The following is a 15,811-nucleotide window of genomic DNA, read 5'->3' on the forward strand; positions in this document are numbered from 1 at the left end:
TGTGACCACACTGATATTAAAACTGTATAAAGTGATGGATCCAGCACAATGGTCTAGTGGTTAAATCCTCGCCCTGCATGCACTGGGATCCTATATGGGTGCTGGTTCATAACCCAGCTGCTCTACTTCCCATCCAGCTCACTGCTTGTAGCCTGGAAAAGAAGTTGAGGGCCCACTGTGATAGCCTAGCAGCTAAAGTCCTTGCCTTGAAAATGCTGGGATCCCATATGGGTTCCAGTTCTAATTTGGGGGCCCCACTTCCCATCCAGCTCCCTGCTTGTGGCCTGGGAAAGCAGTGGAGGCTGGCCCAAAGCCTTGGGACCCTGCACCCACGTGGGAGACCTGAAGAAGCTCTGGCTTGGCGCAGCTCCAGCCACTGCAGCGAGTTGGGGAGCTAATGGAAGATCTTCCTCTCTGTGTCTCCCCCATTCTCTGTCTCTGAATTCCCAATACATAAATCTGGGAAAGGAAGGGAAAGGAAGGGAAAGGGAAAGGGAAAGGGAAAGGGAAGAAGGAAGGAAGGAAGGAAGGAAGGAAGGAAGGAAGGAAGGAAGGAAGGAAGGAAGGAAGAAAAAGGCAGTCAAATACAGCCAACAGCTCTATGGCTCTGCACCTGCGTGTGAGACACAGAAGCTCCTGGTTTCTGGCTTCAGATTGGTTCAGCTCCAGCCACTGTGGCCAACCGTGGGGTGAATCAGAAGATGGAAGATTTCTCCCTCTATCTATCTCTCCCTCTCTCTTTCCAATAAAAACAAACAAATTTTGAAAGAAAAAAAAAGCAAGAGTAGCTGGTCTTGAAATTTTCCTCAGCTGTTAATACCTTCGCCAGTTTCTCAGGGATAAGTTCTTCTTTTGGACCTCCGATTTCCTCATCATCATCATCCTTCTTCTTTTTCTGATTTCTCTGTTGCTTTTCTTTCTCTGCATTTTTTTTCTCTTCTTCTATTTGAGCTTTCTTTTGAGCTCTTCTTTGTTTATTACGTAGTTTCTTTAGCTCTTTGTCAGACATGTTAGCTGCAGGTGACAAGAATTGATTAATTAAATTATTAGCATGCTAACCCAAACTAGAAATGATCACCTAACATTATTTAATATTCCCTGACAAATTCCCATTTAATAAATAATATGGCATGGTATGCATTTAAACATATCTGTCTATATCTAGTCTCTTAATGGTTCTCTCATTAAATAGTGAAAAAACATAACTACTTCAGAAACAATTTTTGAAACCAAGTGGATATGCACTATAAACATGTAATCATAGGAAAGTTCCTCCAGAAATGTCAAACTACTTCAACATTATTAAAAGTTTATAATTTATACAAAGCGAAGTAAAATCAAACTACTACGTTTTTAAGGACTCTGGACTATATTCATGTTGATTAATATGGCTAGTTATTTTTTATTTTCTCCAAGCTTAACATACTGTGCTATTATAATATTTCATTTCTACACCTCATTTATACCGTGAACTGCTTACAAAAAGTTCTCCTGTATTACTTAGTCTTTGGATTCTAACGACCTAGCAGTATGCATAGAGAAAATAAATGTTTGTTGACAGGATAAATGAATAACTAAATTGGTAAACTCCAATACTGAGGAGTTGGTGCAATGGCTCAACGGTCCATTACTGCACTTCCAAACACCAGCATACCATTTTGTGTGCTAGTTGCTCCATTTCCCACCCAGCTCCCTGCTTGTAGCCTGGGAAAGCAGTGTAAGATAGCCCAAGTCCTTGTGACCCTGCACCTGTGCTGTGCGGGAGACCCAGAAGAAGTTCCTGGGCTCCTGGCTTCGATAGGCTCAGCTCCAGCTATTGCAGTCATTTGAGGAGTGAACCAGCAGATGGAAGATCTTTCTCTCTGTCTCTCCTTCTCTCTGTGAACCCACCTTTCCAGTAAAAATAAATATATCTTTTAAATTTTTTAAAAATTCAATATTGAAAATCCACAGTATTCCTAGGTTCAGACTGCAGAATGTCTCAAAATAAAGGCTGGAAATCATCAAATGTTATGTGAAAACCATATAAGCATCCATGTGACGGCTACATGCTCACTCAGTATTATTTGGGTAAGACTTACTAACATTGAGACATGAACCATGTTTGAAAATTCAACAACGTAGTGATGATTTCAAAATATGCCAACAAATTCTATCAAAAAGCAGAGCCAGAGTAGATGTTCATTTTAATTCCTGGCTCCTGGCTTCAGATCGGCCTAGCACTGCTCATTGTAGCCATTTGGGAGTGATCTGTAACTTTGCCTTTCTAATGAAAAAAAATTTTTTTTAATAAATACAAAATAACTGTGTACTGCCACTCACAATAGAGACTTGGATTGCATTCCCAGATCCTAGCATCAGCCCATCTCAGTTCCACCAACTGGGGACATGTAGGGAGTAAATCAGTAGATAGGATTTTTAAAAGTTTTCAAAATTTTCCTTCCATTTTGGGCCCGGTGGCGTGGCCTAGTGGCTAAAGTCCTTGCCTTGAATGCCCCGGGATCCCACATGGGCGCCGGTTCTAGTCCCGGCAGCTCCACTTCCCATCTAGCTCCCTGCTTGTGGCCTGGGAAAGCAGTCTAGCACGGCCCAAAGCCTTGGGACCCTGCACCCACGTGGGAGACCTGGAGGAGGTTCCTGGTTCCCGGATTTGGATCGGCACACACCGGTCGTTGCGGCTCACTTGGGGAGTGAATCATTGGACGGAAGATCTTTTTCTCTGTCTCTCCTGCTCTCTGTATATCTGACTTTGTAATTAAAATAAGCAAATATTAAAAAAAATTTTTCCTTCCATTTAAACGTGGGCTATGTGCTTAGTAGCTCATTTTGATCATTTAGAGGAAGCCAGTATTTTTTGGCCAAAAAATGAGGCCACAGGCGATCAAAGTAAGTCATCCTGGAAAAAAACCTTCCAATCCAAAGTGGGCATTTTGAAATATTCTGGGTCTTCACAAATACCTAAGTCACAATAATATTCATATAAATTACTGAAAAATGTTTTGTAGACATAGATAACCAATGGAGATTTTTCTACCTAGAAGTAGAATACCCTAACAAGCCCAAAATGTAGATCTAAGTTAAGAAACAGGAAGTGGCTAAATGTGGAGACCATGAGGAATGAAGAACTTTATGTTTATCATGTCTTGAAAAATTTAAAAACTTATTTGAAAGGCCAATTTCTGATCTGTTAGTTCAACTCCCATATACCTGTAACAGCTGGAGCTTTGGGCCAGGCCAAAGCGAAGGGCCTGGATGGTAGACACTCAGTTTCTTCGCACATCTCCTGCAGCCTCTCCTAGGAGTTAGCTAGATCATAAGCAGGGCTGGACTCTAACCTAGACACTCCAATATGGCATGCAGACTTTGCAATTAATATTTTAACTATTGTATCACAATACCAACTGAAGATTTTGAAAAGCTTTAGAGTCTGGACTTCAAGAAGGTTACAGGTGACACTTTAAAGTCAAGTGAGAGTATGTTACTGTCACATAGTGGCAGAAATTTCTAAGAAGTATTATAAAATTTATCAAATTAATGATGATCCAAATAAGGTGACTGCCAAGTGTTTAACAGGAAACCTGAATTTTCTTTCAGCTTAGAATGTAATGGAAAAGAGATTAAATGAAGTAGCTGGGATTTGATGCCTTTGAAAACATGCTGGCTTTCCAGAAACGGGTGCTGAACAAGAGGTCAAACCCTGGAAATGGGTCAAGAGGAAAAACAAAGGATTTGGTCAGAAAATCTTTAGAACTCAGTGTCTCAGGGAACCAGTTAGTCTGAAGAAATAATCTCTAAAAATGTAAATATGTAAGGCTGTGACTCACAGACTGTGTGAAGTAATGAAGCTATTAAGCCTTTGGAACAGAGGTGAACACTGTGATGCAGCCAGTTACGCTGCTATTTGGGATGACAGAGTCCCACATTGGAAAGCAGTTTCAAGTCCTGGCTATTCATCAATACAGCTCCACGTTACCAGTGGCAGGGGCAAGTGGAGAGAAGAATGAGAGTAGGCCAAAAAAAAAAAAAAAAAAAAAAAAAAAAAAAAAAAATCAATGCTTGGGCCCTGTCACCTGATCATCCATGTGGGAGACCCAGACAGAACTACAGCCAAGCCTATTCCTGGCTATCACCAGCATCTGGGGACTAAATTAACAGGGGGAGGACACCACTCCTTGCACCAACATGTTGACCTAGTGGATGAGGCTGCCACTCACAAAGCTGGCATCCCACATTGGGCACTGGTCTGCATCCTAGCTACATCATTCCCAATGAGCTCCCCAATAATGGCCTAGGAGAGCAGTAAACAATGGCCCAAGTTTTTAAGCCCCTGCCATCCTGCCGGAGACCCAGAACTCCTGACTTCCATCTGGCCAAGTGCAGCTACATCTGACCATTCAGGAAGTGAAGAAGCAGATAGAAGATCTAACTCTAAACTTTAAAATATACAAATGAATGTCTTAAAAAAAGAAAAAGACATCTCTCTCACTGTTACTGTCACTCTTTTAAACGTCCCCACCCATAAAGGAAAACTCAAGAGTGTTTTACCATCAGCAGGTCACAATTAAATCAGATTCCAGTAATGGAATAAACCACAACAGACTAAAAGGGAATCCTGCAAGGTAGCCTTGGGGCTAAAGTCATGCCTTGCATGTGTCAGGATCCTAAATGGGCACTGGTTCGTGTCCCAGCTACTGCACTTCCCTTCCACCTCGTTTGTGGCCTGGGAAAGCAGCAGAGGATGGACCAAAGTCTTGGAACTCTGCACCCATGTGGGAGACCCAGAAGAAGCTCCTGGCTCCTGGTTTTGGATTAGCATAGCTCCAGCCATTGCTGCCACTTGGGGAGTAAACCAGCAGATGAAAGATTTTTCTGTGCCTCCTCTCAGCAAATCTGATTTTTTAATAAAAATAAATCTTTAGGGTCCCGGCGGCATGGCCTGGCGGCTAAAGTCCTCGCCTTGAATGCCCCGGGATCCCATATGGGCGCCGGTTCTAGCCCCGGAAGCTCCCCTTCCCATCCAGCTCCCTGCTTGTGGCCTGGGAGGGCAGTTGAGGACGGCCCAATGCATTGGGACCCTGCACCCGCATGGGAGACCTGGAGGAGGTTCCTGGTTTCCGGCTATGGATCAGCACGCACCAGCCCGTTGCGGCTCACTTGGGGAGTGAGTCATCGGATGGAGGATCTTCCTCTCTGTGTCACCTCCTCTCTGTATATCTGACTTTGTAACAAAAATAAATCTTAAAAAAAAAAATAAAATAAAAAAAACAAATCTTTAAAAAAAATTACTAAAAGGTAGAGACAATAGAAAATGAAAGATGTCCTCAGAACCTCAATTTACTGGCAGGAAGCAGAATCAATATTACACAGTTGAAAACAAATGCCGGGCCCAGAGGCATGGCCTAGTGGCTAAAGTCCTTGTCTTGCATGCGCCGGGATCCCATATGGGCACCGTTTCTAATCCCGGCAGCTCCACTTCTCATCCAGCTCCCTGTTTGTGGCCTGGGAAAGCAGTCGAGGACGGCCCAAATCCTTGGGACTCTGCACCCACATGAGAGACCCGGAAGAAGTTCCTGGCTCCTGGCTTCGGATCAGCACATCACCGGCTGCTGTGCTCACTTGGAGTGAATCATCGGACAGAAGATCTTCCTCTCTGTCTCTCCTCCTCTCTGTATATCTGACTTTGTAATAAAATAAATAAATCTTTAAAAAAAAATTCAAAATGAAGGGGCCAGCATTGTGGCATAACAGATTAAGCTGCCTCCTGAAATTCCAGCATGTCATATGGGTTCCAGTTCAAGTACCGGCAACTGCACTCTCATATCCTATACCCACATAAAGCATAAAGACCTACATAAAGTTTCTGGGCTCCTGGTTTCAACCTGGTCCAGCCCTAGTTACTGCAACCATTTGGGGAGTGAACCAGTGAATGGAAGATTGATGATCTCTCTCACTTGCTTTATTATTTTGACTTTCAAATTAAAAAAAAAAAAATCTTTTAAAAGGGCACTTGGTCTGGTGGTTAACCCATAGTCAGGAAACCTACATTCCCTATCAGACTGTATGAATTTAATTACCACAGGCTGGGAAGGAAAGGACTGTGAGAGGGATGGGGAAAGATGAATTAATGGGTATTATAGTGAGGTGTTTGGGCTTCTATTACACAATGACTCTAGATTATACACTCACACACACATGCACAACACATATATTCTGACTTTAACAAATAAATCTTTAAAAACAAAACACCAGAAGGAAGGATTTTGAATACTTTTGCCATTAAAACAAATGCTAAAAGTATGAGGAAATACATGGATTCCAGTTCTGGAAATTACACTATTTATATAAGTGTCAAACTATCACATGGTGCTCCATTTACAATTTTTAATTTCAAAATATTTCCATTTTTAAAAACATATACACATAACAAAGCAAATAATAATACATCTTTGAATATTATACCTGTATCAGTTTCATGTTCCTTATTCTCATCTGTAAGGGGGTTGTCATGAAGCTTCAAATAGATTTCTATAGCAATTCTCGCTGCCTTGAAGTAAAATGGATGCTGTCGAAGTACATCTTCTAGTTTTAATAAGTCCACATATGATCTAAGGGTTATCTTCCTCATACAGTAGGTATGAAAGTCAAACTGGTCGTCAGTGATTTCTATAAAATGCTAACAAAATTGTCTTTTTATTATTACATTACAGTATAGCAATGTCTAAGAAAAACAAAAAATCAAAACCCTTTAAATTGTTTTTATGCTATAAAGAGGACAGTATATTTAAAAAAATTTAAATATAATTATCCCATAGAAATATTCTGCATCTACCTAGCCATAACTTAAGGTAACTGATGTAAATGGCAGCCATTAAAATATTTGTCAAATAACACTGCTTCATTTTTTTCTGAATCATACATACAACAACAGTAATGATGATAAAGCAAATATAGCTGAATAGTATATAAAATGTAATAGGCTAAATATTGAAGCTTTTTGAAAAACAGAGGATTACTGCAAAGGATTCTAAAATGGAGTGTTTGAAACTTCCAAAAAATTCAAATATGAACTCTGCAATGTGATCCTTCCATGTGGGAGTCAGAAATAACTAGCAAGTCAAGCCAGGAGCAGCTTCCACATATTAGCTCAGTTGGTGTATTGCACTTGAAATATTACAAAACTAAAATTAAGTATATAAACTATGTGAAGAAATGCATAACAAAGCAATGTCACCTATAGAAATAAATCAAGTGATGGAGAGTCAGAAAACAATGATCAGAACTGCAAAGACTTCAGAAACATTGTAAAAAGGCTTCAACATTTACACATCAAAAGGGGTGCATGGCATCCATCAGTCAACTCCACCAGGCCAATTCTAGGATTACTTAACAAGCTTCCATTATCTATTGAAAAAGCAGCAACAACCTCAAAGACAGGTTGAAAAATCAATGGTTCAGTGGCTAAATGCTGGATATACATGTGCCAGGATCCTATATTAGTGCCCGTTCGTGTCCTGGCCACTCCACTTCCCATCCAACTCCTGTTTGTGGCATGGAAAAGCAGCAGAGGATGGTCGAAAGCCTTGGGACCCTGAACCTGCGTGGAAGACCCGGGGGAGGCTCCTGGCCTCTGGGTGGCTTTCCTCCGGCCATTGCAGCCACTTGGGCATGAACCAGCAGATCTTTCTTTCCATAAATATGCCTTAACAATAAAAATCGACAAATCAAAAAAGAAAAAAGACAAGATAAAAACTTTCAATAAACTTTTACAAAAGAATTCTCAAAGTAACACTAGAAAACAGAGAAGCTGGCTGGAAATGACTCATATTTCCTTTATAAAAACTGAGAATATTGATGTTAAAATTACATACTATGAAATATACAGGGAGAATATAAAAACACAATAGGATTTGCCACAAATCTTCATTGGATAGCAAAGTAAAATGAGAATTCATCAGTATAAGGTACTTACTCTCTCAATCTCATGACATTTCTTAAGTGCTTCACCAAATTTATTCATTGCTTTATAGGCCTGAGCACATTCTGTCTGGAACCACATGCACTGCATTTCATTCAAATTCTCAACAGCTGAAGTTCCTTCCTACAAGAAAAACACAGATATTTAAGACAATTTCTCATTAAATACATCAACTGACCAAAACCTAAGCAAGATAGTAAGTTAATTTTCATTTTTCAAAATAATTATAAATTTTTTAACTATTAAAGGCAATAGTTAACATGTGAAAGAAACTAAAATTCTCTAACCACGAATATATGTCATCTGACGAATGGTTAACAAAAGCGCTGCTGTACTGGAGTTAGGGATGAAGATAAAATTAAGAATACTAGTACAGAAAGGCACTCAGTAAATATTAGGTTTTGTAATCCTACAAAATCTCATGTCAACATACATCAATATAGTTTAAAAGTTCACTGTAGAGGCCGGTGCTGTGGCACAGACAGTAAAGCTGCCATCTGCAGTGCAGGCCTCCCATAAAGGCTTCAGTTCAAGTCTCAGCTGCTCTAATACCAATCCAGCTCTCTATAGCACACTGGCTTGTTTGCAACACTGGCATCCCTTATGAGGGCCTGCATGGTGTCTCAACCTCTCAATTTTCAATCCATCTTCCTATTGATGTGCTTGGGAAAGCAGCAGAAGATAGTTGAAGAGCTAAGGTTCCAGCCTATGGCCTGGCCCAGCCTTCATCACTGTGATAGTTTGCATTTTTAAAATCTAAACAGAAGGAGATACAGAAAGCTCCTCCATCCATTGGTTCAGTCCAGAAGTGGCGACAATGGCCAGAGCTGAGCTGATCCAAAACCAGGACCCAGGAGCTTCTTCTGGGTCTCCCACATGTCTGTGGGAACCCAAGAATTTTGCCCATCCTTTACTGCATACCCAGGCAACAAGCAGGGAGCTAGAAGGACAAAGGAGTAGCCAGGGCATGAACTGGTGCCTGTATGGGATCCTGGCACATGCAAGGCGAAGATTTAGCCATGGGCCGTGGCGCCAGGCCTCCCTCACATTGTGATCATTTGTAAAGTGAACCAAGGGGATAGAAGATCTCTTGTTCTGTCTCTCTCTCCATCTAATGCCTTCGAAGTAAAACTTTAAACAGAAGTTTCACACTATTGCTGACTTGTTCTCTAGTGTGATTTTAAACACTTTCTTTAAAGATTTATTTATTTTTATTGCAAAGTCAGATATACAGAGAGGAGGAGACACAGAGAGGAAGATCTTCCGTTTGATGATTCACTCCCCCAAGTGGTTGCAACAGCTGGAGGTGAGCCAATCCGAAGCCACAGGCCTCTTCTGGGTCTCCCAAGCGGGTGCAGGGTCCCAAAGCATTGGGCCATCCTCAACTGCCTTCCCAGGCCACAAGCAGGGAGCTGGATGGGAAGCAGGGCTGCCAGGATTAGAACCAGCGCCCATATGGGATCCCGGGCATGCAAGGCGAGGACTTTAACCACTACACTATCGTGCTGGGCCCTCTCTAGTGTGATTTGATTAAAACCCTGATTTGATACTAAAAATGAACTTTGGAAAACGAGCAAGATACATAGTATGAACTGGCTTACACTCTGTTTATCTGGAAAAATGCTAGTTGTGTGAATAGTGTGAGTTTAAGACCCAGCTGCTCCACTTCCAAAACTTTTCCCCACTGATGGTCTGGAAAAAGTAGATCAATGGTTTGGGCCCTGTCCAAATGCAGAAGCAGCTCCCAGCTCCTGGCCTCAACCTTAACTACCCCAGCCATAGGGTCCATCCAAAAAATAAACCAGTTTACTCAATACTATGTCAATTAACTCCATAACGTTATAAATTGTTGCTGATGTTATGTTGGGGCTTTTAATTGATTGGGATGATACTCTGCTGGCTCTACCTTCAGACCAGAGATGGTTTCCCCAACAAGCCACTGAACTTATCTGGGCAATAAGATGCTGGACCCTATGCTTGGTATATGCTTGTAATGAAAGAATCTCAACTGAACTTGAACTGTGGTAATGCAACAAGGTGGAGGATTCCACCATGGGGGGAGGGCTTGAGGATGGGTGGAGGGAATCCCAGTACCTATAAAACTGCGTCACATAATGCAATGTAAAAAAAATGTAATAAGGGCCTGGCAGCGTGGCCTAGTGGCTAAAGTCCTCGCCTTGAAAGCCCCGGGATCCCATATGGGCACCAGTTCTAATCCCGGAAGCTCCACTTCCCATCCAGCTCCCTGCTTGTGGCCTGGGAAAGCAGTTGAGGACGGCCCAAAGATTTGGGACCCTGCACCCGCATGGGAGGACCCGGAAGAGGTTCCAGGTTCCCGGCTTCGGATCGGTGCGCATCGGCCCGTTGTGGCTCACTTGGGGAGTGAATCATCGGACGGAAGATCTTCCTCTCTGTCTCTCCTCCTCTCTGTATATCTGGCTGTAATAAAATGAATAAATCTTTGAAAAAAAAAATGTAATAAAAAAATTAATAAACCAGTTGATGAAAATATTTCAAATAAATAAATAAATCTTTTAAAAAGAAAAACAAAAAACTTGTTATACAAACCCTTGTAAACTTTGAGCACATTTCTTCAGCCTCTTTAATCAAATTGGCTTTTAACATGTATTTTGCACATTTGGAATTGATGAATCTGTCTGCTGTGTCCAAGGCCTGGGCCTCATCCATCCATCTAGCAGCCTCTTTAATATTTCCAGCATGCTAAAAGGCACAAAAGAAATATAAATCAGTAAGTATGCGAGTATTACTGTGCAGGTAATTTGTTGCTTGCTAATAATAAACAAATAGAACAGAAGATATTCTTCTGACTCTTAAAAATGCTAAAAAATGCAGAGGCACACTTTCTGACATAATGAAATTTCATATATGTATATTTTTAGCAATCTAAGAAGTTTTCCAATAATAACGACCTGGTTTTCATCACTTTGTCTATTTGTGCAAGCTCCACTGCATGAAAGAATACCTGACACATAATACTAATGATCAAAGCTTAAATAAAAGATAAAAATAATAATAATCTTCAAGTCACAACAACAGATTTAAACTGAAAAGTCACAAAGGAAATTGGATGACAAATTTTTATTAAAACAAACCATGGAAGCATTACTGACTAGGACCATTAATAGACATTCTCCAATGATCTTCGCTCTAAATTCACCTAACACATTTTGATAAAGTCACAAAATTGAAGAACAAACTAAGCTTCTAGAAAAAGTACTTGTTACATTGTGAAACAGTATTTGCAGCAGAAGGTATGATGATCCTACAATATACGGCCGAAGATTCTCAAATACAGGAAAGTTGTTGAAGAATCAAGATTACTTCAAAATTATGATAGGATTACCTATACTTAGTCTTGAAACTCAATGGCTAACATATATATGAATACATAAAAATACACATGTAACAGTTTCTATTGTCAAACTCATCACCTTATATGAAAAGATATTTTTACCTTATAGATTTTAGCTTTCACAAGGAAGAGTTCTATCAATGTAGGTGTACTTTCAATAGCAGTATTTATGTACTCCAAAGCAATAGATGGCTGACAAATTTTGTCATAATGTTGTGCCAAGTAGTACTGGACCCAAAGTAATGTGGTTGGTGGTTCTTCCTTTCCATCATCTTAGAAAGCAGGGGGCGGGGGATACAGGGAAAAAAAGAAAGAAACCAAAATTACATTATATATGAATATGTGTATATCTGTGTTTGTGTGGAAGACAGAGGAAAAGATAAAGAGAGAAAGAGGGAGAGAGAAAATGTGTGTATAAGAGTACTTGGCCCTCAGAAAGGCCCATTGTATCTATCTATCTATCTATCTATCTATCTATCTATCTATCTATCTATCTAATCTCTCCATTTATTTGAAACATAGCCTGAAAGCAGTCCATTTACGTACCTAGCTATAAAACTCAAAAGTTTTTAAAATCTTTGGAAAAGATCATGTTTCCTATTCTATGTCCTTAGAGTCCCCAGCACAATGAATTGCACTTAAGTTTATATTAAACAAATATGGCAGTTAAGATCCAAAGATATGACTAATTACCTAATATAAAAACTAAAAGGGATGGAAGGAGGCAAGCTATATTAGAACTATGAGAGTATACTGGTCTGGAGTTTCTTATGAGGAAAAGAAACATATATAAAATAATTTTTCAATGTTATTTACCTTTCCAATAAAAATACATGTGTTTTTAAAAATCTTTTTTCATATAAATTTATAAAGTCTGAGAATTATTATTTGCTTTCAAAGAAAGCAATGGATTGTTTGTTTGTTTTCTACTAAAAGCAGGATGACTCAGTGGACAAACAATAGGAGTGGAACTCACCAACTCCCGATCTGATAGATCTGCAACTAAAGTGCTGCATATTCTTGCGTATGTCACTGAACCTCTTCCACATTTGTAAAATATGTAGAAAAATGCTGATAATCAAAGGAACATCATGATGATTAACCAATGAAACTATGGTAACATCTTTTAAAAAGTACTAGCAAGATAATCTGAGACCTAGAAGCAATAACCAACCCAATAGTAATGCATAGGCCAGGTCTAATACTAGGCTTTCCCACTATGGGAGCTGTAGTTTCTTCGAAAAACAGCTCCTTTCAGATCTGCAGTGGCAGAGCACAAGACAAACTGGAATAAAAAAGATGGGATCATTCGAGGTACCAAAAATAGTACCTTTAAATTTGTAAAGTAACACTCTGAAAAATATATATTGTCGGCCCGGCGGCGTGGCCTAACGGCTAAAGTCCTCGCCTTGAAAGCCATATGGGCGCCGGTTCTAATCCCGGCGACTCCACTTCCCATCCAGCTCCCTGATTGTGGCCTGGGAAAGCAGTCGAGGACAGCCCAATGCATTGGGACCCTGCACCCACGTGGGGGACCTGGAAGAGGTTCCAGGTTCCCGGCATCGGATCGGCGCGCATCGGCCCGTTGCGGTCCACTTGGGGAGTGAATCATCGGACAGAAGATCTTCCTCTCTGTCTCTCCTCCTCTCTGTATATCTGACTTTGTAATAAAAATAAATCTTTTTAAAAAATATATATATATATATATTGTCATCGTTGAAATGAGCTGAACAACTTTAATATGTTGAAAATTGATAAAAAACCAAAAAGGTTAGAGTGGGGCACAAAATATATATATCATTCTTTTCCTATAAAAACTGGGAAGTTGGATAAACAGTTAAGAGGTAAAGAGCAAAATTATTTAAGACAACAAATAATGATACTCTATTACCAACCGATCATTAATTGCTAACATACAAAACAAACACTAAATGTTTACTGAGGAAAGAAGATACTATGACCATCTGTAAAATACTCCTGTTCACTCCTCATAAGTTAAAAGCAAAAACAAAAGGAAAAGCACCAATAATTTCAATAATCCTCTATTTAAATCTGTCCATTAGAAGACAAATTTCTTGAACAATTTAACTGCAGAGCAACTAGAGAATCTATTAAAAAGATGCTAAAAAGACTTATAAACTACACTAAAAGTATAAATCTTATCTGTACCTTCACTTACACTTCAAAAATGGAAGGGTAAGGATAATATCAGAATTACAAAGTAGCTGAGAATTTAAACATGGACTTATTATTTGATATCAAGAAAGTTCAAATTTTTAAGTATGATGATGGCATTATGGTTATACATTTTAAGGTTGCTATCTTTTTATACAGACTGAAATATATCATGGATCTAATGTGATATTTCAGATATGGTTCAGCTTAACATGGGACTAGTCAGAAATACTTGAGAATACCTGAACAGATGAAGTTTAATCCTTTACTAATAATTATTCAAACTTTCTGGGGGAGAAGTAAACACAGAATCTATTTTTGTATTTAGTAGCAGATGATTTTCACAATATACAAAACTTTGAAAGATGCTTTTCAAACATGAAACAAGCACTTACCATTGGGGTTAAATAAACGGCAGCTTTTTAGAGAGGTTTCATAACCTACTACTAATTCTTCTATGATTGCCACCTAGAGTACAAACACAGCAGACTTTAAAACATAGTTACTATTTGTACTCAAAATGTATTACTCTCAAAGGACTAAATGAACAGTAATACCCTATCATCCTCTTTCATATACAAACCCCTTTGCAAATTCCTTAACCTTTAGATACAAAAGTTTAAAATTTATCATAACTTTATTTAAAAATTATGGGCAAATTCCTTTCTGCCTACAGAAAATAAACCATCATGTGACCATTCTGAAGCCACTCTGTGGATGATTTTATCTTAATTTATTTGATCTCAAGTCACATTAGCACTTACACTTAACACTTGCTCTCTAAGAATTAAAAATTAAATGCTAGGGCCCAGCATTGTGGCTCAGTGGGTTAAATAAGCCACCACCTATAAAGCTGGTATTATAAACACTGGTTCCAGTCCTTGCTGCTCCACTTCCGATCCAGTTCCTTGCTAACGCACCTGGACATGGGCCCTTGTCTACTAGTTCAGAGACATACACGGAGTCAAAGGTTTTGGTCTTTCCCAAATCCTGACTGTTGTATCCATTTTGGAATTGAAAAAGCAGATACAAGATGTTCCCTCCCCAGTACTTTTGCCTTTCAGACAAAATAAATAAATCTTGTTAAAAAAAAGATTATGGAAACAGAAAATATTTCCTAACTAGATTAAAATAGTTAACACTCAATTTTACAATGCGGAAAACATTTGCAAACCTGAAATATACAACAGTCGGTGGGTCAGAGAGAATGAGAGGATTTCTAGATTCTACTTTTTCCTAAGTATTGACTTGATCTTGGTTTCCTGAGAGAACTCAAATACTTTTTAAGTTCTAATTCCTTTCTTTGCTTAATCCATCTTAAATGAATCATTTCAACAGTGTCTTACATAACATCAACAAGTGATGGACATATTAACACTAGCTCTCTCCAATACCACAGTAAAATATAAAGAATAAACAGCTGAAACTAGATTAACCTAGAGAACCCATGCTCTCTTCTTAAAGATTAAACTACTAGCTAACAAAAACTAGGTTTTGTTTTCTAAGACCTACCTAATCAGTTCCATTTATTATAATGACAAAATTTAATTCAATATTACATAACTTATGAATCAGGAACAAAAGAACTACTTCCTTGAGTTAAACACAACAGAAGACAAATTAAGATTTTTATACAATCAGATACATATCAGGAAATCATAGGGGCAGCTTTGTGGCATAGTGAGTAACCTCTGATCCCAGGATCCTTTGTAGGAACCAATTCGAATCCTGGATGCTCCACTTCCAATCCAGCTCCCTGATAATGCACATGCGAAAACAGCAAGAAACAGGTGAACTGCTTTGGTCCCTGACATCTACATGGGAGATCCAGATAAAGCCCCTGGCTTTAAGGTCATTTGGGGAGTGACCAGGAAAGAGAAGACTTTGCTCTCCCTCTTCTTTTTCTATAACTCTTTCAAAATAAATAAATAAATCTTTAAAAAAAAACCTCAAGTTTTCTAATATTATACACACAAGTGAAAGAGCAAATTGACTTACTAGGATAATTAATTCTTCCTTAATTTTTGTCTGATTAAAAAAATTATTTAGGCTGCGCTCTAACCAGGAAACAGTCGTAGTCTCCGCTAGCACTAGTATGGACTGGGATTGGATGCACCAGGCCAGGCCAGACCCCAACACCTTCTGGTGTCCTAGAGGACCAGGGTAGATGTGGGATGGACCAGGCTAGGTCTCAACCTCTACTGAGCCATACGTGAGCCGTATGTGGTTATGGATGAGCCATGGCTGGGCTGAAACATCCAATAGCAAGAACCAGAATGGGTTGACAG

At 39.4% G+C, this 15,811-nt stretch overlaps 1 protein-coding gene across 1 annotated transcript in view; it reads right to left on the reverse strand.

Annotated features, from left to right (window-relative positions):
• Positions 1-15,811, reverse strand: part of NAA15 (N-alpha-acetyltransferase 15, NatA auxiliary subunit) — an 86,649-nt gene that overhangs the window by 16,439 nt on the left and 54,399 nt on the right. The window contains exons 10-15 of the mRNA XM_058666837.1: positions 13,919-13,991; positions 11,451-11,620; positions 10,544-10,696; positions 7,970-8,098; positions 6,460-6,673; positions 821-1,014 (exon numbers count right to left, since the gene is read on the reverse strand). Of these exons, the coding sequence (XP_058522820.1) occupies positions 821-1,014; positions 6,460-6,673; positions 7,970-8,098; positions 10,544-10,696; positions 11,451-11,620; positions 13,919-13,991 (933 nt within the window). The remainder of the gene's footprint in view (positions 1-820; positions 1,015-6,459; positions 6,674-7,969; positions 8,099-10,543; positions 10,697-11,450; positions 11,621-13,918; positions 13,992-15,811) is intronic.

Source organism: Ochotona princeps, chromosome 7, assembly GCF_030435755.1.
Source record: "Ochotona princeps isolate mOchPri1 chromosome 7, mOchPri1.hap1, whole genome shotgun sequence".
In the NCBI taxonomy this organism is placed as follows: Eukaryota; Metazoa; Chordata; class Mammalia; order Lagomorpha; family Ochotonidae; genus Ochotona; species Ochotona princeps.